This window comes from Mesocricetus auratus, unplaced genomic scaffold (assembly GCF_017639785.1).
Source record: "Mesocricetus auratus isolate SY011 unplaced genomic scaffold, BCM_Maur_2.0 Super-Scaffold_6730, whole genome shotgun sequence".
In the NCBI taxonomy this organism is placed as follows: Eukaryota; Metazoa; Chordata; class Mammalia; order Rodentia; family Cricetidae; genus Mesocricetus; species Mesocricetus auratus.
The window spans coordinates 579,304-603,513 of record NW_024429184.1 but is presented as its reverse complement, the minus strand read 5'-3'; the positions used below and the strand labels follow the sequence as shown (position 1 = coordinate 603,513).

The window sequence follows — 24,210 nt, the reverse complement described above, 5'->3', positions numbered from 1 at the left end:
CCCTTCCCCCAGACATACATGCCTGAAAAGCACCAATGCAAATAAAATAAAAATAAATTGTTAAAAAAAAAAAAAAGGGCCGGGCATTGGTGGCTCACACCTTTAATCCCACTACTTGGGAGACAGAGGCAGGCGGATCTCTGTGAGTTTGGAGGCCAGCCTGGTCTACAGATCTAGTTCCAGGATAACCTCCAAAGCAATACAGAGAAACCAACCCTGTCTCGAAAAACCAAAAAAAAAAAAAAAAAAAAAAAAAAAGAAAAAGAAGAAAAAAGAAACCCTGTCATGAAAAACAAAACAAACAAAAATATTTCCTTTGTATTTGAGCAGATTTTGATTGCCAGATCTCAGTTAAGACTGACCAGCTGCAGTTGTCATATTATTTATGTGTGTGCAGTGGAAATATAGTGGGGTTATAATCTTTCAGGTGGGTGGGGGCATAGAGGAAATCATGAAAATGTATGTGAGCTGGTATAAATAAAAAAACCAGTGAACTTTCTAATAAGGGCATCTTTGTTTGCTGTGTCTAGGAAGCTAGCGGGATGCACGGTTTTTATCACAGGTGCAAGCCGAGGCATCGGCAAAGCTATTGCATTGAAAGCAGCGAAGGATGGAGCAAACATCGTCATTGCTGCGAAAACCACCCAAACACACCCGAAACTCCCAGGCACAATCTACACCGCTGCTGAAGAAAGTGAGTGTGACAGCTGCCATCCCATGGACTGTCCTTGCAGCGATTTCAGTGCATGCTCGGTGCAGAGTTCAGTGTACGCTAGTTGAAAGTCACTTTAATAATAATTGTGTTTAGGGCTGGCGAGACGTTGCTCAAGCAGGTAAAGAAAGGTGCTTGCTGCCAATCCTGACAACTCCTGCTGGATCCCCAAACCCACACTGTGGAGACAACTGGCTTTTACAAAGTTGTCTTTCAACCTCTGCATGCATGTCATGGCGTGTGCGTGTACGTTAAAATAAACTAAATAAATGGTAGTGCACGTCTGTGAGTTCCTGGCCAGCCTGGTCTCCAGAGTGAGAACCAGAACAGCTAAGGCTACAGAGTGAAACCCTGTCTCAAAAAAAAAAAAATCTAGTGTTTAAAGGAGTATTTATTTTGTTACCGAGAGAGGGAGTTCTGACTGTTTTTTCCACCTCTAGCTCCTTTGAGTAGTATGAGAGATTCTAATTAATCATATCTAGGTTAATCACATCTCAGGGCTGGGACTGTAAGTTGTACAAGGTCCAGGGTTCCATTCCCAGCACTGGGAAAAAAAAATCAAATTTCTTTAGAGTAGTTATTCTTGAGTAGGAGGTAGAGGCAGAATGGAAGTGAAGAGAAGATATTTGATGGAAGGATGGGGTAAACATTTTGTTTTTAGATGGATTTATTCTGCGTGCACTAGTCTTTCGCCTGCATGTATGTGTGTGTGTGTGCACTGTGTTAACGCCTGGAGACCACAGAGCCCCAGCTGTGGTTGGGTCAGTCAATCCATCTACTGTGGTTCTAAGACCCCATAATGTAATTTTAATTCTTCCGGAAATGGGGAACTTTTTGTCTTTACTATTGTTGCATCAGAATGAAGGTGTAATTACAATTTCATGGTTTTTGTTTGTGTCTCTGTAGTTGAAGCAGCTGGAGGAAAGGCCTTGCCGTGCGTTGTTGACGTGAGAGATGAACAGCAAATCAGCAATGCAGTAGAAAAAGCTGTGGAGAAGTTTGGAGGTATTCCCTTGATTCTGAAATAATTTCTGAACCTTGATAAAACCAGTGGATGCCTGAAAAACCTATTTATGCTATTTTCCCCCTATAACTGCATACCTGTGATACATGTTACATAAACTAGGCCTAGTTAGAGATTAACAATATCAGTAAAATGGAGTAGTGAGAATAATGTAGTGGAATGCAACTTAGGTGACTGTAGTCTCTTCCTTCTGTTGTAACCTGCAATTTAGGGTGCATAACTCACTGAAGCCATCTGGTAGGTAGCCTGAGTTTCTTGTAACTTCTTCACAAGTCGCAAATGGTTGTTCTGACCTTAGATCTAATTGGCACTCTCTGCAGAGAAGTATTTTCAACGAAATGGAGAAGTTTTACCTTTTCACTGAAATTTTCATTTAATGTTATTGTTAAGCATATAACTGAAAACAAGATACGCACACACATACTCTGGATAGAGTATAAATAAATTGGAATTATTTTAAGTGTGTGTGTGTGTGTGTTTCTGTGTGTGTTTCTGTGTATGAGTCACTTAAAAAAGTCTTGTTTGGGGTTTGAAACTCAAGATCATTCTCTTTCCCTAGATTCCAAGACCAGAAAGGAGCCCTTTCCTTAAGAAAGGGATTGTGGCTGGGTAGTGATGGTACACGCCTTTGATCCTAGTACTTGGGAAATAGCCAGGACTGTTACACAGAGAAACCCTGCCTTGAACAAAAAAAAAAAAAAAAAAAAAAAACAAGAAAGAAAGGGAGAAAGAAAGAAAGGAAGAGAGAGAGAGAAAGGAAGGAAAAAGAAAGGAACTGTGTGGAGAGGGAGACTAGTGTTCTTGGAAAGGTCATGGGTCTGAGAGTACTAGAGAGGATTTGACCAATGGTTCCTGGATCCAGTGAGAGAAGACCGGTATTTAGGGGTTGAAGCTACAACTTGTAGGCACTAAGCCTCCTTGCAGTTTTCCATAGAACTCTGGTAATTGGCTGTGTCTCCACTGCGCCAGTGAAATAAATCTTGAAAGAGTTACTGGATCTGGTATTGATATATTGGTCAGTCATATAGTCTGTGTGTGTGTATGTTTATATTTATTAATCAGCTGAGGGATCAACCATAGAGGAAATATTTTGTGTATATAGGGTGGGGGGGGAGAGAGAAACTCTGACTTGTGTTAAAATGGAATTGATTTCTTTGGAAACAGGAATTGATATTTTGGTGAACAATGCGAGTGCTATTAGCTTGACCAACACGTTGGATACTCCTACAAAGAGAGTGGACTTGATGATGAGTGTGAACACCAGGGGCACCTACCTTACGTGAGTCACGAGCAAAAACTGTATTTGGAAATAATAATAATTTTTAAAAAACTGACCTAAAACAAGAATGGTTTAGTTCACAATCCTCCCCCTACTGCTTCTTTCATCTCAGTTCTGAGGCTCGAACCTTATGCCATATGCATCACAGACAGATGCTCTACAATTGAATTACAGCCCCAGCCTCAAAATTTTCTCTTGTACTTTTGAGACAGGGTTCTGCTATGTAGCTCAGGTTGACTGGGGACTTGGCAATCCTCCTGCATCAGCTTCTTGAATGATGGGATCATAGTCATGCACTGCCATGCTTAATGCCCTTAGATTTTTTTTTTTTTTTTTGGTTTTTCGAGACAGGGTTTCTCTGTATTGTTTTGGAGGCTGTCCTGGAACTCGTTCTGTAGACTAGTCTGGCCTCAGACTCACAGAGATCCACCTGCCTCTGCCTCCCAAGTGCTGGGATTAAAGGTGTGCGCCACTAATGCCTGGCTTTGCCCTTAGATGTTCTTAAATACGAAATAAAGGTATAACTGAGCTATAATAATGTTGTTTAGCTATTTGATGCTATGATTTTAATACTTAAAATTATGAAAATATTGGATATAAGTCTTCTATAAAGTAAACATTGTATTTCAATAAGCAGTTAAAAATAAAATTAGCTCTTATAGAGGCACATACCTATAATCTTAACACCCAGGAGGCAGATACAGTGGGATTACTCCATGTTCAAGGCTAGACTGGGCTACAGAATGAATTCTAGACCAGCCTGACTTATGTACTCAGACTCTGTCTCAAAAAGCAAAAAGAAACAACAATAATCAAAACCAAACCTCTATGTTACATATTGCTTTCAAAGGTGTATTGCATTATATATTGGTAAAATAAACTAGCATATGTGATGCCACTCATAGCAACTTTTTATTTCATGTTGAGCACATGCACTGTCTGAAGTATCTCATTTGACTCCTTGGATCAGTCCTAGATGGTAGTGGGTATTACCCATCTTATAGTAACATCCTGAGAACTAGAATGCAGTGATATACAAAGGGAAGAAGCAGGATTTGAACCTACAACTGTCTGACAGGTATATTTACTGCTTCTGGAAATTGTGATTGTGTGCTTGGGTGGGAAAATTTGGGGCGGTTGTGGTTGAAGATATCCTCAGTTGGGCATAAAGCTAATAGAGAAAGGATTTGATTTTTTCTATCAAGCGGATCTTGTGGCCAGTACATGAAGCATGGTTTCAAAGCATGAAAAGCAGTTCCTTCTATTATCTTCATTCTAGAAAACAGAGGTACTCGGCAAACTGGATGTGCCAGACAGATCTCTGAGCAATTTCAGTTGCTCTGTGGTAGTACTTTCAAACATAAGCTGTTAACTTGTCTTATGTTTTCTTTCATTTTCAGATCCAAAGCATGTATTCCTTTTTTAAAAAAGAGTAAAGTAGCACATATTCTCAACCTTAGCCCACCCCTGAACCTAAATCCTCTGTGGTTCAAACAGCACTGTGGTAAGTGTTAGCTGAGGGGATAGTTTGTTTGGCTAATTTGTTTTGAATTAATCAGTGTATTTATTATGTAATCACAACCTGGATGTAATACTTAATATTGAATTTTCTGCTACCGGTGATCAAGATAGTAAATTCCTAATCATTTATCTGTAATCCAAAAGTTTGAAGTACAATTGCACTTAACAGAATTCACAGGTCTTAATGGTTTGATTTAATGAATTTTGGCAGATATGTATACTGTGTAACTACTCAAGTTATGACACGGATTTGCGCCATTTTTCATGTCTCAGTAGGTATATTGTTTACATGCAACTTATTAATTAGTAAAGTTAGCTATATAATACTTTTCATAACAAAGGAATGATATAAGGTGAATGTGGTAGTTTATAAGAGCTATGTATTGCACCTCACTTAAAGTAGTATCAAATAGTTCTTATTTTAATTCACTTGCATTTAGGAAGGCACTGGGGGTGGGAACCCACAGAGCAAGACTAAAGTTGTATTCTAGGTGATGAAGTTAAGTAAGTTGGAAGTCTTTATTTTTTAAATTGTGTGTGTGTGTGTGTGTGTGTGTGTGTAAGTGTGTGCATGTGAGTGCAAGTGCCCTTAATAGCCAGAGAGGTACCAGATCCCTGAGCTGGAATTACAGGCAGTTGTGAGCTGCCTGACCTGGGTGCTGGGAATTGAACTCAGGTCCTCTGCCAGAACAGTATGCACTTAACCACTGAACTGTCTTTGCAGCCCCTGATTACTTTCTGTTTTGTGGAGCTGGAGTTGAAATCCAGGCTTCACAAATGCTAAGCACATATTCTACCACTAAGCTACACCATGCTTGTGTTGTTGAGTTGTGAGCGAAACTTTCTCTATAAATAATCACATCCATTCTTTTGAGATAGGGTCTCTCTATGCAGCTCTGGCTGTCTTGGAACTCACTATGTAGATCAGGCACTCACATTAGGCAGCCTACAACTGCCTGTATTGCCAGCCTAGGGACATCTACAACTGTGGTCTCCTCAGGCACTCAATGGCACATACCCACACACAGATGTATGCATAATTAGCAATAATAAAACATTTAAAAACAAGCAAACAACCCCAGGATATTTGGTCAGATGTGGTGAACCATACTCCCACTACTTGGCAGGCCGAGGCAGGAGAATCAGGAGTTCAGAGTCGTTCTTGTTTACACAAAGAATTATCTTATATATTTTGTATTTTGAAAAGCATTGTCAAAAATTTACCAGGGAGAAAATAGTAACAGGAAGTTGGTTGTTTCTACTCAAGGATTATTTTCTCAAGTATATTATTATTCTTTGTGGTTTCTTTCAGCTTATACCATTGCCAAATATGGCATGTCTATGTGTGTGCTTGGCATGGCAGAAGAATTTAGAGGTGAAATTGCAGTCAATGCCTTATGGCCTAAAACAGGTTTGTACTTAAAAGAAATCCCTTAATTTGATTTGTAAATCTCCTCCATACCAGGCTCAAACCCAGTGTCTCACTCTAGGTGAGCACTCTGCAAGTAAGCTAGTTCTCCAGTCCTATCCTTGACATCTTGTGAAACATTTCAGGTCACCTGAGTCTTTATGTTTTAGTGTGCAGCCTAACAGTCTTGCTATCCATCTCTCAGCTTTGACTTGGACTAAGTGGCTGACTCTTGAGCCAGCAGTTATGATAACAGCATATTGCTAGAACCTACGGAGAGTCTCATGAAAGCCAACAGAAATGGTTTCAGCAAATTCTCTTAGATCTTTCAGACTGAAAGCCTTATTAAAGAAGTGGTAGTTGCAGTTAGGCATATATACATGGCTGTAGTCCCAGACACTCTGGAGGTTGTGACAGAAGAATCACCTTAACATGGGAATTCATAGTGTGCCAGAAGGTAACACAAAATTGGGCATCTCTGGCTCTGAAGAGAGAAGGTTTTAACTTTTATTTATTCATTTATTTTACTTTTTTGAGACAGAGTATCTCTGTTACATAGCTCTGGCTTTCCTAGAATTCACTATGTAGACCAGGATGACCTTCAAATCACAGAGATCCACCTGCCTCTGTCTCTGGGTACTGGGAGGTACCCAGCCAGAGTTTACCTAATAGTGAAGAAAGGTTTCACCTTTTTGAGAATGTGGGCATGGGTTCTAGTGTTTTCTTGAAAGAGGATCTCAGGCTCTCAGCTCCTAGGTTGTTTCTAGGATTGCGATTTTTTTTTTTTTTTTGTCTCACAAGATATCTTTTCGTAGTTTCTGCTGAGTAGAGGGAGTAGCTACCTCTTAACTCTTGGCTGTTCTCGACCGGAGTGGTGGGAACAGGAAAGTCCACTTTGGAACAGATTTTATGCAGGTGGGGGCTGTCATTAGCTACTGATTTGGTAATGGCAGCAGAGAGGAGAGTCACCTCCAGCACTGTCATTGTTTTAGACACTGGTGGTACAGTGACAAATAAGAAATATAGTCCATGTTTTCTAATGCAGAGAGCAGAAACAAAAACATTGGGAAAGGAGCTTCATATTTTAGAGAGAGGAAGCTGAGGTCCAGGGGTTGCAGTAGCTTGACAAAAGTCATGACCCAATCCATATAAAAATCCTACTCACCCATCTTTCATCTCAGTGTCCTTTTTGTTAGCCCTTACTGGCTTTTTAAACACTCAAGACTGCTGTACAAATTCTTGAACATTCTAAATGAGAACTCTAAGGAGGTTTGCTGTGCTTCTCATGAAGGATTTCTGCACATGCACTGTGTGTTGAGTAAGGGATGTGTAAGCTTCTTTGTCTCCCTGGTTCTGTCTATAGAATGTTTAGTGAATCCTTAGCTTGGCCTTATTTTTCATCATCTGAGAGAGAAATTTGCCTTAGCAATTTTTCAATAGTGGTACTGGTTTGTTATTTCCATATCCTTCTTTGATATGGAGTCATGTGTGTGTACATGTTTTCTCTACAGCCATACACACTGCTGCTATGGATATGCTTGGAGGATCTGGTGTTGAAAGTCAATGTAGAAAAGTTGACATTATCGCGGATGCTGCATATTCCATTTTCAAAAGGCCAAAAAGTTTTACTGGCAACTTTATTATTGATGAAAATATCTTAAAGGAAGAAGGAATAAACAATTTTGATGTCTATGCAATTACACCAGGTAATGCTTATAGTTGTTTAAAGTGATAATGTTTCCACATTTTATGCAGTGAACAGACCTGTTCTGTGTGTTTGTGTGGTTATAAGCTATCTTTAATTGAAGGGAAAACTCCACACCACTTCTTCCTTAAATGGTGATAAACAAATAGAAGTGAGGTTAGGGCTTTTGAAATTACATCATGATGTAGAAGGTTGTTACAGTGACCCATTTCCAAATTAGGAAACTGAACATTTTGAAGTTAGTCTTAGAAATCAGAGTAAAGATCCAGACAGATGATGCAGCACTAGAAATCTTTATTCTCCTTTTTCTCAAAACAAAACAAAAACTCCCAAAACCCATACCCTTTTAAAATGTGTTTTTTAAGCACAATCTCTTAGACTATGAAGATGGATGAATGAGTCTGCCTTACAAATAGTTGTCTGATTTGAGATTTTTCAGAACTTTCCACTGTTTAAAAATCTCTTCCTTTGAAATTACAGATGACTATGACAATGAATTTTTACTTTATATGAAATATATTTATACTAAGCAGGGTGCAGAGGTCTTCTCTGTACTCCCAGCTGCTCAGGAGCCTGAGGTAGGAGGGTGGCATAGTAGTATGAAACCAACCTGGGCAACATAGACCTTTCTCTAAAAACCAGTAAACATATGATACATTCTAAATAATAGAGATTATAGCCAAAAACTGGAAATTATATTTGTACATAAGGATATTTTAAATGTTACTCATGAGCTTGACCTTGTAGATGTTTGAACTACATGTTTATATTTTTTTCATCCTCAGTTACAATTGAATTAAATACCTTGTTACCATTTTACAGAGCATGTTCACATGCATTATCTGTGCAACCTTCCTAGCAGACCTCTGAGGGAAGCAGTGGTAACCAACCAAAAACTTGGAGACGGGGGCTTGGGAGATAGCTCGGTCATGAAGAATGCTTGCTGCCAGAGGACTGGTTTGGTTACCTGCTGATAGCTTCCTATAACTCCAGCTCCAGGGGATCCTATGTGTTCTGGACTCTGTGGGCACGTACATGCATGTGCATACCACACCCCCTCACACACACACATACACACTCACTCACTCTCATGCACACAAACAGAATCTAGCAGGATCTGGTGGCACTTGCCTTTAATACTAGTACTCAGGAGATAGAGTTGAACAGATCTCTATGAGTTTAAGGCCAGCCTTGTCCACAAAATGAGTTCTGGGCTAGCCAGAGCTACACGGTAAGTTTTCTATTGCTGTGAAGGGATACCATGGCCACGGCAACTTTTTGAAAGAAAACATTTAGTTGGGATGGTGACATATAGTTTCAGAGGTTCATCATGATGGAGAGCATGATGGCATCAGGCAGGCAGACGTGGTGCTGGAGCTGGGATTACAGGTAAATAAAAGCTTTGCATAAGTGCTTTATTTGTTTTGTTTTATAGTTAGTCTTAGCCAGAAGGCCAATGAGCAATATGATAGGTTACAGCCAGGCATAGTGGCACATACCTTTAATTCTAGCACTCAGGAGGCAGAGGCAGGCAGGTCTCTGAGTTCAAGGCCTCCCTGGTCTGCATAGTGAGTCCTAAGTAGCTAGCTCTATGTAGAAAGACCCTGTTTCAAAAAAATCAAAACAATAACAACAACAACAACAACAATATACAGAGTAATGAATTAAATATGGTGTTTTCATATGTAGTTCTTTCTTTTTTAAATTAATTTTTATTTAAATTTAAAAACAATCTTACTTTACATACCAATCCCAGTTCCCTCTCCTTCCCATCCTCCCATTTCCCCCACCATCCCCCCCATCCTACTCCCTGTCTACTCCTCAGGGAGGGTGAGGCCTCTCATAGGGGAATTATCAGTCTGTCATATCATTTGGGGCAGGACCTAGGCCCTCACCCGTGTATCTAGGCTGAGAGAGTATCCCTCCTTAGGGAATAGGCTCCCAAAGCCCATTCACGCACTAAGGATAAATACTGGTTCCATTGCCAGAGGTCCCATAGACTGCCTAAGCCCCTCAACTGACATCCATGGTCAGGGGGCCTGGTTTGGTCTTATGCTGGTTCCCCAGCTTTACGATGTGCTCTCACTTGGTGAGGTCAGCTGTTTCTGTGTGTTTCTCCAGCATGGTCTTGACCTCTTTGCTCATCCCTCCTCCCTCTCTAAGACTGGATTCCAGGAGTTTGGCTCAGTGTTTAGCTGTGGATCTCTGCTTCTGCTTCCATCAGCTATTGGATGAAGGCTCTAGGGTGGCATTTAAGGTAGTCATCCATCTCATTACAGGGGAAAGGCATTTAAGGTAGCCTCTCCACTATTGCTTAGATTGTTAGTTGGGGTCATCCTTGTGGATTCCTGGGAATTTCCCTAGTGCCAGGTTTCTCATTAAGCCCATAACAGCTCCCTCTATTAAGGTGTCTCTTTCCCTGCTCTACTTCTCTGTTCTTCCCCACCTCAACCTTCCTGATCCCTCATGTTCTCCCCACTCCTCCCCTTGCTCTTTTTCCTCCCTCCCTCCCCCCTTCTGTAGTTTATTTTATTGATCTTCTTACTCTTATCCCCATCTCCCTGTACAGTACTAAAATTCATAGGGAAGTACGACAGAGCCCATTAGCCACCAAATCAACCCAAAGCAGATCCATGCTGGAGGTATCACAACACTTGACCTCAAATTATACTACAGAACAGTAGTGACAAAGACATTATGGTTCTGGCACAGAAGCTGACGTTTCTTCCAGTAGAATAGAATTGAAGATCCAGAGATAAACCCACATAGCTACAATGACCTAATTTTTGACAGAGTTTTTAAAAATTGGCAGTAGGGAAAGGCAGCCCCTTCAACAATGGTACTGGGGAAAATATAAAGAACTGGAAACCTTAAATATCCCCTCAGATCTCCCAATCAGTAAATGGGCTAATGAACTGAATGGATAGTTCAGTAAAGAGGAGACAAGGCAGATTTCCCCAGGTATGGTGGTATATGCCTTTAATTCCAGCACTTGGGAAACAGAGTTTTCAAAACTAGCCTGGCTGGGCGGTGGTGACACATGCCTTTAATCCCAGCACTCAGGAGGCAGAGGCAGGCGGATCTCTGTGAGTTCGAGGCCGGGCTGGACCAACAGCCTCCAAAACAATACAGAGAAACCCTGTCTCGTAAAACCAAAAAAACAAAAACAAAAAAAACTAGCCTGGCCTACATAGTGAGACACAAACAAACAAGCAAACAAACAAACAAAAGAAAAGAAAAAGTGAGTTCCAGGACAGCCAAGGCTGCATAAAGAAACCCTGTCGTTAAAAAGCAAAAACAAACAAACAAATAAAATTAGATCCTAAGGTGAAATTTGTCATAGAGGGAAGAGGATAACTGGATTACAGAAAAATAATTTAACAAATAAGATCAAATAGTTCAAGTTATCTGGGGGCCCTTTCCATTGACACAAAAGAATTTTTAAAAAAAGATATGAATTTTATTAAAAATTGTTAAATATTAATATAATCATTTTATGTAATTATTACAACCTTATTATTTGGTGGTTAATTTTTTCAGGCCATCCCTTGATACCAGATTTCTTCTTAGATGAATACCCAGATGCAGCTATAAAGGAAACACAACCACGTGGTAAGAGTGTAACTTTATTTTATTATTATTTTTTATGCGTATGGGGATTTTGCCTGCCTGTATGTCTATATACCATATGCATGCCTGGTGCTGCAGAGGCCAGAAGAGGGTGTTGGGTCCCCAAGTGGGCATGCACCCATTTCACATAGTGTGTCTGTGATACCTGAGGGTTCACAGAAGCTTTGGGCTTACAACAAAAGCAGAGGAAGGTGCTAGACGGCTGACTACACCCTCCTCCATGGTGGTGTGTGTGCTACAGTAGAGACCAACACATCATAAGTATAGCTTTCATGTGAAGGAATTTTCGAGTTTTGTAGTAAGCTGATTGTATAAATAGACCTCAGATTTTTTTTTCAGCATAATTCACTCCTACCCCAGTGTGATACTGTTTTCATAGCATTGGGTTATTCTTTCATTCTTGTTAATCTGTTCCCTTATAGGAGCTATCTTGGAGCTATTATAATGAGATGGCAGGGACATATTCATTGCTTTTGCTCTATCCTAATGAATTCCTTTCTCTGAGGGCTGTCAGCTAGGACCATGGTACAAGGCCAAATGTAGGCCTGTCTTCACCTTTGCTAAGGAAAATCCTATCCTTGCCTTTCCTATTTATGTGTATGAGTTTTTACCTACCTACCTGCATGTATATATACCACGTGTGTACCTAGTACCTGCTGAGACCAGAATAGGACATCTTATCCCTTGGAAGTTACAGACGGTTATGAACCACCATGTGGGTGCTGAGAACCCATCCCAGGTCCTGTGGAAGAGCAGCACATGCTGTTTACTGCTGAGCCATCTCTCTAGTCCCTGTCTTCCCCATTTTTATTAGCCTAGCTGTGGGCATGTACTGTCCATGAGGCAGCAATACAGAATTCTTTCCCTTACTATGGGGTTCACCACAGGGCTCCTTTCCCATAGGATTTCTCTTCCAATAGACTTGTTCCACCTCCATAGAACTCCCTCTTCTCTACTTTCTGCTCTTCTCCTTTGGAAGCTTTAAGATCTGAACTTGGAGCTAAAAAGATGGGAAGGAAGAATACTATTGAGTTGTTCTTAAAAACAGCATCTGTGAAACAGAAGGATAAGCTCAGAGTCATCCAGAGGTTTAAATATGTGAGTGCCTTTCTCTTTGTTTAAATAGGTTGAGCCGTTCCTGCTTTGAGATTTCTCTTGAGCCAAAGCACAAGCAGACCTGTGTTTATTAGGATGAGTCTGTGTACCATAGAGTTACTTCCTAGATTCATACAGTAGATTGTGTGTGGGTCTAGGTAGTGTGTGTGCGTGTGTGTGTGTGTGTGTGTGTGTGTGTGTGTGTGTTTGTGTGTATTCCCAGCCATAAATGACAGGGTTGCTGCTTTTCCCATCACGTAGATTTCTGCTTCTATGGGTCACTTAATGCATTTAAAATCATTTGGTCAAATGGGGCTATTTGGTAGCAAGTCTGTCTTGCTTTAATTGTGTATTTGGCCTTATACTGCCAGGACCTTAAGGATGTTTATGTAAATTGTATTTTCCAGATTCTGTACCAAAAGTAAAAGAAGAGAATCTACAACGGCAGCCAGAGCCACTACTGCAGTCACAGCCACCACCACAGCCACCACCACAGCCATCACCACAGCCATCACCACAGCCATCACCACAGCCATCACCACAGCCACCACCAAAACCACATTTTGGACCTGTGGAAGAAACATTTAGAATTCTTAAGGACTCTCTCAGTGATGATGTCGTTAAAGCCACACAAGCAGTCTATCAGTTTGAACTCTCAGGTGAAAATTGTGTCGGGTGACCTAGGGCTTTTATGAAACAGTAGGAAGAAAACCGGCCTTTGGTACCTGGATTGTTAGCTATATCTAGGAGTATTGAATATAGACTCTCAAAAACAGCAAATAACTATTGATTTGTTTTTGAGTTAGATTTATTTATATGGAAACCTAGAAAACAGTATTGGCATATACTTTGAGTTAAAATAACTCCTTGGCACATATAATAGAGAGGAAATCCTACATAGATGGACATATGCATTGTGACCATTTTCATCTTTGAGTTAGGTCAGTATGAATACAGTATGAAAACCTCTATACATGAGCCAGGCAGTGATGGTACACCCCTTTAATTCCAGAACTCGTGAGGAAGAGGCACATGAATCTCTGAGTTTGAGATCCTGGTCTACAGAGTGAGTTCCAGGACAGCCAGGGCTACACAGAGAAACCCTGTCTCTAATAACCAAACCAACAACTCTTTACATGTTTTCCTACATAATAAAAGTAACACAGGTTAATGGTAGTTTTAAGAACTACTTCAGTTCCACTTTATGCAAACTCTGTCATTCTTTATGCTGTTCTCTGTCATATCTTAATCTACCTTTCTTTTTAACTTCCTTTTTGTTTCTGAACTCATGGTCCGTTGCTTCAGCTTTTTTTCTCCCTGATATCCTAAACTTGCTGAACTTTTCATGTGTATTCTATGACCTATGTATCAAAGGCTAGTTCTGGATGAATCTAACTATCTGGTTGCCCCTGAATTGCATCAAAGCTGCCCAATCTTGTTAGACAAAAACAAAAACATCAGCTGGACTTGAAGGGATTCATCTATTTTCCCTCTTGAGATAGGTCTAAACAGCACTCGAGACTTCTGTTGCCAGTCCCTGACATCAGATATGAGTCAGCCATCATCGCCCTCCTTTTCTCATAGTGGGACAGAGCTTAGCTATCCATCAGAGCATCCCGAGCTTGATTAACAACTGTACCCAGACTCTTCCTCAGATGGAGCTTTTGATCTAGTCGGTAGGGGACATCTGAGTTTTTCCATTTCTGACAGATGGTGACAGTAAAGTAGTCCCTGGATGACACTAGCAGTGTCAGAGGTGTAGGTCCCATTTTCTCCTGCCTCCTCAGGAATCATTCTGCCCCTTCTTCAATGTGCACACCCTGCAGTTAATGTTCTCAACTATATTCTGTTGTTAAAACAGAAGGTAAAAGTAATCCCAAACCATGCGCCCTGTCTTTCTCTTTCAGAGTCATACATAGTTTGACCTGCAGCTTACTCTGTTGAACATTGTCCCTCCAGTTTCTCTTTTGCTCTACAGAATTTGTTTTTATCACAGTCCTGGATGATAACTGTGCTATTAGTGGGTATTTGCCACCCCTCTATAACTCCTCTGCAGGATCTGAGGCTGTTGACCACTTTTTCCTTCTAGAAACACCTCCTTTTCTAGGCTTCCTCAACAGCCTCTGTTTTCTTCACTACCATGCATCTCCAAACTGAAGTGCTATATCCAGTAAACACTAAGCCATTTCCTTCACTAGAGCCCCACTTACGCGCTGTTGTAACTTCTGTGTGAATCCCACTACTCCAGCTTTTTTCACTCTAGTAACATACCTACATCACCTCAGTTTCCTCTTTGGAGAAGAACCTGGCTTTTCTTTTTGTTATTGAATGGTCTTCAGAACCGAGCACAGTACTTGAACCATAGTAAGTGCTGAGTTTGATGGTAGCTTGAGGACTTGAACCAGGGGCAGCATGTTAGAAGACTGTTAAAACTGTAGGAATGATTATACTTATTTCCACATATCTATCTGTGCAGGTGAAGATGGTGGCACATGGTTTCTTGATCTGAAGAGTAAGGGTGGGAAAGTTGGACATGGAGAGCCCTCCGACCGGGCAGATGTGGTGATGAGTATGACCACTGATGACTTTGTCAAAATGTTTTCAGGTAAGTTTTCAACTCTCTTAGCTCACTTGTTTTAAATGGAAAATTTTTGAATATTCTCTTTTCTCTTTTTCTGGATAATCAAGGGTCAGAAATCTTCCTAACAATGGGTGCTATCTATATATCTAATATGCTGACAAGTCTTGGGGAGGCTGTTCTTAGGTTGCCTCTGCTGCCACTGTACCTCATCTGACAAATGGACAGTTGATGGTAGATCTTTCTTTTTTATCACCGAGAAGCTAATAATGTAATTTTGGGAACAGAGAGATAAATAAAAAGGATTACTAAGTAGGCTTCATTCTACCTGAATTAAGGTGCTATAGTTTCAAAGCACAGTTGATAGAGCCTCAGAAGTCAATAATAGCTCACTTATTAAAGTCAAGTCATGAGTCAGTCTCACCAGATGCTGTAAAAGGAGTCAGAGGCCAGTTCTTTCTTGTGCCCTAGTACCCGCTTTTGTGGGATCTCTATTACAGGGAATCCTTTGCATGATCTTATGTTCTGCCTAGTTAGTTCTAAAAGTGCCAAAATAATTTTAAGGGTGATTTGTTCTATTTTTTTCCTCTTAGAATACTACTCAAAGTGGTAAGTTAACACAAACTCTTAAAAAATTAGGAACAGCATTCTCAATTAAGGCATTATAATATTCAAATGTAAAAATCTTTCATGTAATGAATTATAAAGCATTCCTCATATGTTTGTTCATTTTAAATCTTGTTAAACAGTATCAGTATATTCTGTGCCCTCCCAAGTCCTGTTTTCCAGTTCTAATAAAGGATGCTGGTTGGGGCTATATTGTATATGGACACAGTGATCAAAGTTTAACTATTGTGTGTGTAGTCTTTATGCATATGTGCAATTGCCCAAGCAAATACATGCACATAGAGGCCAAATGAGTATATCTGGTGCCACGCCCTATCATGCTCTTCCATATTCCTTTCTGGCAGAGTCTCTCCTGAAACCCAGAGTTTGGCTGCCAGCTAGCAAACCCCAGCAACCCTCCTATCTCAGATTCTCACAGCTCTGGAGTTACAGGCACATGTGTAGACATGCTGAGCTTTTTACACAGGGGGGTTCAAACTCAGGTCCTCCAGCTTATGCAGCAAGCACTCTTAACCACCAAACATCTCCCTACCCTGTTTAACTTTTGTAGTAGTATTAAGTGTTCATTGATAAGCGTGCGCGCGCGTGTGTGTGTGTGTGTGTGTGTGTGTGTGTGTGTACACATACACATATGCTTATAGAGCAAAATTATACCATTATTATATTTGATGTGCTTTTCAAATTGTACATTATAGCATCTTCATGAAATTTTGCTTCTAGTCATTTGTAGTAGTTTGGTGTATCAAAAACTATTTTTTACTAGAGATTAAATAGCAATGTTCAGTAAATTTGTTTTTGTTTCTGTTTTTTTTTTTTTTTTTTGAGATGACAGGTTTTCTCTGTGTAGCATCGGCTCTTTTGGAACTTGCTCTGTAGAACAGTCTGGCCTTGAACTCACATAGATCCATCTGCCTCTGCTTCCTGAGTGCTGGGATTTAAGGCATCTGCCACCACTGCCTGGCAAGAATTATTTTTATATTTCTGTGTCTTATATGCAAATACTTTCTTCTGCCTTGAAAAACCAAAAAAAAATTGGTAGTAGTATAAATTTATCTTTTAGTTGTTGTTTATGCTTTAGTGTCATATCTAAGACTCCTTGCCAAACTTAGGGTATAAAGACTTACCCTTTGTATTAGTTAGTTTTCTGTTGCCGTGGTAAAATACCATGACTGAAAGCAGCTTACATAACACAGAGTTTGTTTCATCTTATGGTTCTGGAGGGAGTACCCGTAATGGTGGGGGAGGCATGGCAGCAGGTGGACAGAGCTGAGCGATCATAAGAAACAGAGAGAGCAAACTGGAAGTAGGACAAGGCTATAAATTCTCACAGCCCCCTTGCAATGGTCTGCTTCCTCTAACAAGCTTCATGTTCTAGAGTTCTGTAACCTCCTAACTGTGAACCCGGTGTTCACAAACGTGAGCCTGCAGGGGACAGCCTCATTTAATCCACAATTCCCCTGTGTTTTCTTATAAGACTTTAAATTTTTAGCTCTTACCTCTAGGTCTGTGATCCATTTTGAGCTTTTACCTTTAGTTTTGTTAGGTGTGAGTATGGGGTGGATGGGTATGCATACTATGGAGGTCAGAGGACAACTTTATATAGATCCTGTCCTCACCTTTATATTGGTTGTGGGTATTGAACTTAGGTCACCAGGCTGAGCCATCTCTCCAGCATCAACATTATTATTTATTGTTAATAATAATTATTGTTAATAATCTCCACGTCATGAATTATTTCAGGGTCTTTCTTCTGTACCTGCATTTCCTTCCTATTAACATCAAATTGCTTTTTGCATGTTTTTGCTTTGAGCTTGCATATGTCACAGGTGAGAGGTGGGATAGCCACTAATATACCAGACACATGTTGTGCCTTCTAGGAGATATGAGCAGTGCTTAAACTGTCAGAATATAAGGAAGTAAAAAATTCTAGTTGGGCATACCTGGCTAGGAATTGGAATTGAAACACTGTTGTATATAAGCTGTATGACTTTGAGCCTCAGTCTTCCTGTTTACCCTCTGCTCCAGATTGAACTAACACTGAATAGTAGAAAGGAAAGCAAAGTTCCTTTTCTCTACAGAGCTAATATTTGTTAGAGCTACGGGGTTGGGGGGGTGTGGAGCGTTGAGACAGTGTTTCTCTGTATAGCCCTGGCTGTCCTGGAACTTGTGCTGTAGGCCACGCTAGCCTAGAATTCAGAGATTGGTCTGCCACCTCTCACCTTATAATTCTATTTTTTAATGTTTACATTTCTCTGGTTGAGAAGTGCCAACATTGGGTGCTGGAGAGATGGTTCAGAGATTATGAGCATTGAGTGCTCTTCTAGAAGGCCTGAGTTCAATTCTTAGTTAGCAACCACATGGTGGCTCACAACCATCTATAGTGAGATCTGGTGCCCTCTTCTGGCATTCAGGCAAGCATGCAGACAGAACACTGTATACATAATAAATACATATAAGAAAGAAGAGAAAAATGCCAACGTACTTTTGTGTCATAGAGTATATTGTAGCTGGATTTTTCTTTGGGTTGCCAGCTCACAGCTCACAAATAACAACACAGAGACTTATTACTAATTATGAAAGCTTGGGCCTGAGCTTAAGCTTGTTCCCAACTAGCTTTTTTTTTTTTTAAGATTTATTTATTTATTATGTATACAGTGTTTTGCATGCATGTATGCCTGCAGGCCAGAAGGGGGCACCAGATATCATTACAGATGGTTGTGAGCCACCATGTGGTTGCTGGGATGAACTCAGGGCCCCTGGAAAAGCAGTCAGTGCTCTTAACCTCTGAGCCGTCTCTCCAGCCCCCCAACTAGCTCTTATAACTTAAACTCATTTATATTGATCTACATCCTGCCATGTGGTGTTATCATTCTTACGTCCACACCTCCTGTTTCCTGTCTGTGTCTTCTGGTGCATCCTGCCCTTCTTCCCAGAGTTTTCTCTGCCTGGAAGTCCTGCCTATACTCTTCCCCCTAGCTACTGTCTGTCTGTTTTTTTTATTATAGCAATCACAGCAACTCATTTTCACACAGTGTACAAATATCCCACAACACTATTAAAAAGAAAATCATTTCTTAGTGTGTGTGTGTGTGTGTGTGTGTGTGTGCGTGTGCGTGCATGATCATGTGTGTACAATAGAGACCAGAAGAATCAGATCCTCTGGAACTGGAGTGATGGGCATTTGTGAGCCACTGGACATGGGTACAAGGAAATACACTCAAATCTTAAAGAACTGTATAAGTTCTTAACCATAGAGCCATTTCTAAAGTCCTACATACAATATACTAAAAATAAAAATTTGTAGTGTACTTGTGCTTGCATGTTTATTTGAATACACATGTTCGGGCACCACTGTGCATGCATAAAGGTCAGAGAACAGCTTTGGGTGTCTGTCCTCACCGTCCACCATTAGACAGGCTGTTTTTGTTCATTGTTGCATATGCTATGCTAGCTGTCTATAAGCTTCCATAGATTCTATCTCTGCCTCCCATCTCAAAGTAGGAACACTAGATTACAGGTGTGCACTACAGTGCTCAGCTTTACAAAGGTTCTGAGGGTTTGCATTGAGGTCCTTGCACTTGTGCAGCAAGTACTTTACCCACTGAGTCATCTCCCAGCTCCTAAACACTAGGTAGTTAATGGTCTTAGTTTTTGTTTGTTTGATATAATGACACTGTTTAGCTCATGCTGGCTTTGAACTTATGATCCTCCTGACTCAGCCCCCAAGGGCTGGTGTTACAAGCTGTGTGTTGCCATGCCCATCTTAATAATCATTTGTAACTATTTTATAGATTTTTTTTGTACCATTTGATTTCTTGAATTTAAAGTTGAGAAATTGTTAGAGTTTAATGAACTGTAACATATTGGAAAATTAAATAACATAGTATTTACCTACCAAAACTCATCTGAGGGCTACATTTCTTTAGAGTGCTGTAACCAGCATATGTATGAATGTAGGTAGTATCTGTAGCTTTTTGCCATTACTTTCTGCAGGCTGTTTCTTACTTTATCTTTTGTATAATGGGATATTGTTAACATCCAAATCAGGAACTTAGATTCCCTGGATAGTAATATGCAATGCTGTAATAGAAATTTCTGTGCTCTGGGATTTATATAACTCTGGGAAATTCTTAGAATGCATGTTCTTGAAGTGGCATGCCACAAAGGGCACTAATGCTTCGTTCTGTCTCATTTCTCATTTTAGGGAAACTAAAGCCAACCATGGCATTCATGTCAGGTAAACTGAAGATTAAAGGAAACATGGCTCTAGCAATCAAGTTGGAGAAGCTGATGACCCAGATGAATTCCAGACTATGAAGGACAAGGAGCAAAAACACTGATTTTTCTCAGAAGTGCAAAGCTCAGCAGTTAAACATCTGTTGTTTCCTCCACTGTCTTATAAGGACATATGTGTTTGTTCTGGAAAAAGTAGAATTTCTGTATCTATAAGACTTGAAATTGTAATTAAAACAACTAACCAATCAAGGACAAGTTTTATTAAGTGATATCCTAATATATTGTGGGTTTTTCTTTTTTCAATTTTTCCCTCTAAACCTTTATTTCACTCATTGCTTTCTTGCAGGAAAACTACATATCATGAATGACTGATCATTATCAAGCAATAGAATTAGCTGTTTCCAAACTGCTCATGTAAAAATGAACTTTATCTTCACAAAGACAGTTGGGTGAATAACTGCAATATATTTCTTACCCCCACTGCCCCAGCTTTTTTTTTTAAGAACTTTTGTTTTTGTCAGCAGTATTTTATAGACTTCAGTATATAATATTTGCAGGCAAAATTTTGTTTAACTTGGCCGGGCGGTGGTGGCGCACACCTTTAATTCCAGCACTCGGGAGGCAGAGGCAGGCAGATCTCTGTGAGTTTGAGGCCAGGCTGGACTGACAGCCTCCAAAACAACACAGAGAAACCCCGTCTCATAAAAACAAACAAACAAACAAAAAATTTTGTTTAACTTGTCAGAAGCATTTTGTAATATTGATACTAGTCTAAATATCTTTAAATTTCAGCTTTTCCCTTTTTTTTTCTAGCTGGGGTAACCCAACTGGCCTTGAACTCAGGTCAGTCCTCCTGCCTCAGCTTGCTTAGAGCTATAATGACAGACATGAACCACCATGCCTAGCTAAATTCAGTTTTCAAGGGCTAACATACAGAAATGTAACTAATTTTGTGAGTATGCCTAATGCTTATAGTCTACTCACTACCTTCAGCAGCTTTTAAAAAACAGAGTCTTTAAATCATGTTATCTTCAAATAAAGATGAATTTATCTCTTTTTTTCATTGCCTTTTATTTCTTTTTCTTGTCATATTATACTCTTAAGCCAATATAATGGTGAATACTAATGGTAAGAATGGATATCTCAGCCTGTATAACACAGTAAGACCTGTCTCAAAAATGTAAAAATACAAAACCAGTTTTATCTAATATATAAATCATTATATATAACATGTAATACACTGTTCTGCCCCTCCTTCCAAGTTAAGCAACCATCATTACAATGAATTACAACAATAAAAACCCAGGCAGTGATGGCATACCCTTTAATCACAGCACTCGGGAAGCAGAGGCAGGTGAATTTTTGAGTTTGAGGCCAGCCTGGTCTACAGAGCTTGTTCCAGGACAGCCAGGGCTGTTACACAGAGAAACCCTGTCTCCAAAAACCAAACCAAAACAAACAAAAAATATTTTCCCTTCTCCCTCTGTTCCTGCTTTCCTTTGTGGAGTCAGGGAAACACTTAGTGGGGAGTCAGTGGGACCTCTGGATTGAACTCAGGCCACCGAGCTTGGAGACAAGTGCCTTTATGTACCAAGCCATCTTTCAGGCACCAATCAAAATGTTTTCTCACCCTCCCCAAAACATACACTTTAGTGGATATCTGCATCAACAAAATATTTCGGTCCTATGCAACAACAACTTCTTCTTGCTACTGACTTGTCTATTCTAGACACAGGTCAGTAGAGTCATATCACTTTTTTTTTCTTTTTTAGTTTTTTACGAGACAGGGTTTCTTTGTTTTGGAGGCTGTCGGTCTAGCCCGGCCTCGAACTCACAGAGATCCGCCTGCCTCTGCCTCCCGAGTGCTGGGATTAAAGGCGTGCACCACCAATGCCCGGCTCATATCACTTTCTTGCTTCCTTCACTTGGCATAATGTTTTCGAGGTTTATTGTATCAGTGCCATAATTCATTTGATACATTTGTTGCATTGACATCATTTGGGGGCTTAACAGAAGTTCCTTGAAACCCTGTTGTGCCCTGTCACCTTTGACCCAAACAAAACTTTTCTCCTCCAATGATGGTTTATGATATAGTGCTCTTGCTTTTCATCCTAGTGACCAACATACTTTATAGTTATCAGCCATAATAAAAAACGTATAGTACACTATTTTAGCATCTCAGAAAAAAATCACTTTTGCTAGTGTTTTCTTTGAACCACCCAATCCATAATGTAAGTCTTACAGCTCAGGTGGAAGGGTATCCTGGCAGCAAGGAGTCTAGGAATACCACAAAGTCACACCACACACCAGACCTCACATAAGAGATTTATTGGGAGGGGAAAAAAACCAGAGGGTGACTGCCTGTGCTCTGGTGAGAAATAGCAAACAGCACAAGATACAGAGCTTATATAGACTTTCTTGGGAAGGTGGGGTGTAACTTTTCTTTTTTTTTTCTTTTTTATTTTCCATTTTAAATTTAGATAAGAAACAAGGTTGCTTCACAAGTCAGTTCGAGGTCCCTCTCCCTTTCCCTCCCCTCCTCCGGTGTCCTCCCCCCCCCCCCGGGGTGTAACTTTTCATGATTGAGCTATCCAGGGATTTCATGTTCAGAGCCAGGGCTTTTCTGCTCTGTAGGGTTTGGGTAGGGTCTAGGAGTTAGGGCAGTTAAGAGTGTTATGTGGGTGGAAGCTAGTAGTTAGAAGTCCTGGGGGTGGGGCCTGGCCACTGATGTCACTGGAGGGGCTTACATTCCCTCCTTTTATTTATTATTGATAAGGGGGGCAATGTTGTCATTAGATTACTTCCTGTTGAATCAGGGTGTCAAAGTCCTTTGGGCAAACTTGATCTTCACTATCGGTATAATTGGGAGTTGCTGGCCTGTGACTCTGTCGCTAGGGATCAGTAATCTTGTAATAGCAACTGATTAAAAGTCTGGTTAGAGATCTTTTGAATATGTTGCTGAAATCTAAATAAGAAGTTTATAAAGCAGGGAACAAATAGTAGAATCAAGAAAAGCAGAAGAAAGTTGGTTAAAAAGTGTAGTATCCAATTCCATAATGGACTGTCAATGAGCCACTACCCAGAGGCACCAAGCTGTTTCTTAACATTTTCGGAGATCTGTCTAGAGTTGTCAAGTTGTCAGATCTAGTCCTTTACTACACCTGACCGGTTGACATTGAAACATTCTTTCCTGAGGAAGAGACAAAGACTACCTCTTTCTGCTGTTAGTGAATCTGATCCTTGCTGATTTTGTAACATTTATGGTGGCCCAGTGAGTCTATTTGGCCCTGGAGGGTAAGGATGGTCTGAGTTATTGGAGCTCCTGGATGAACTGAGGGGAAACTGATGGTAAATAGGTAGGGAAGTAGTCAGTATTGGATTTAGGCACCTAAATGTAAGTATTACAGCTCTGATAGAAAGGTATCCTGGCAGTCCAGCAGGACAAAAACTAGGAAGCTGGAGGCAGGAGCTAATACAGAGGCCATGGAGGATAACTGCTTATTGGCTTGATCCCTATAGAACCCACGACTACCGGCCCAGGGATGCCACCACCCAAAATGTGCTTGGCCCTTCTCCACCAATTACTAATTAAGGAAATGCCTTACAGGCCCACTGCAATCCAATCTTATGAAGACTTTTTTTTTCTTTTTTTTTTTTAGACAGGGTTTCTTTGTGTAGCCTTGGCTGTCCTAGAACTAGCTCTGTAGACCAGGCTGGCCTTGAACTCAGAGATTTGTCTGCTTCTGCCTCCCAAGTGCTGGAATTGAACGTGCAACATCTAATTATATTTAATTCTTCATGATACTGTTGGCATCTATCTAATATGTGATAGCTGTAATTGTAGCCCAACAAAATGATAAACTTAATTAAAACAGCATGAATTTATTATTTTTATTAAGGATTTTTATTTCTTATTTATGTTTGAGTGTCTGTGTATATATGTTTTGGTGTGTTTGGGTTCCCATGGAGTCCAGAAAAGTGTGCTGGATCCCTTGGAGTTGGAGTTACAGGTGCTGTGAGCCATAGGATATGTGTGCTAGGAACTGAACTTGGGTCTTCTGGAAGAGTAGGAAGAATTCTTCAGTGCAACACCCTCTCCAGCCCTGAGATTTACCCTTTAACATTTATTTTGTGCATGTGTGTGGGGGTGAGTATGAGGGTCAGAGGACAATTGCAGAACTGGATCCCTTCCTCCATCATGTGTGTCAGACTTGTAGGCAGCTTGGGGAGCCAGCTTGAGGAGCCAGTGTAATATTCTGCTTTTAATGCCTTTTTTAAAGGCAGGTTTTATTTTTGTTTTTTGTCTCACCTGCCAGTTCCCAAATAACCACATGGAGACTTCTTATTAATTATAAATGCTTGGCTTATAGCTTATGCTTGTTGCTAACTAGCTCT

At 40.3% G+C, this 24,210-nt stretch overlaps 1 protein-coding gene across 1 annotated transcript in view; it reads left to right on the top strand.

The window, feature by feature from the left end:
• Hsdl2 (hydroxysteroid dehydrogenase like 2) overlaps nucleotides 1-20,872 on the top strand; it is a 29,334-nt gene extending 8,462 nt beyond the window's left edge. The window contains exons 2-11 of the mRNA XM_040737746.1: nucleotides 531-694; nucleotides 1,619-1,717; nucleotides 2,901-3,015; nucleotides 4,416-4,519; nucleotides 5,849-5,947; nucleotides 7,456-7,650; nucleotides 11,190-11,261; nucleotides 12,782-13,033; nucleotides 14,851-14,979; nucleotides 19,784-20,872. Coding sequence (XP_040593680.1) covers nucleotides 531-694; nucleotides 1,619-1,717; nucleotides 2,901-3,015; nucleotides 4,416-4,519; nucleotides 5,849-5,947; nucleotides 7,456-7,650; nucleotides 11,190-11,261; nucleotides 12,782-13,033; nucleotides 14,851-14,979; nucleotides 19,784-19,896 — 1,342 coding nt within the window. The 3' untranslated portion in view covers nucleotides 19,897-20,872. The remainder of the gene's footprint in view (nucleotides 1-530; nucleotides 695-1,618; nucleotides 1,718-2,900; nucleotides 3,016-4,415; nucleotides 4,520-5,848; nucleotides 5,948-7,455; nucleotides 7,651-11,189; nucleotides 11,262-12,781; nucleotides 13,034-14,850; nucleotides 14,980-19,783) is intronic.
• Nucleotides 20,873-24,210: the final 3,338 nt, after the last annotated feature.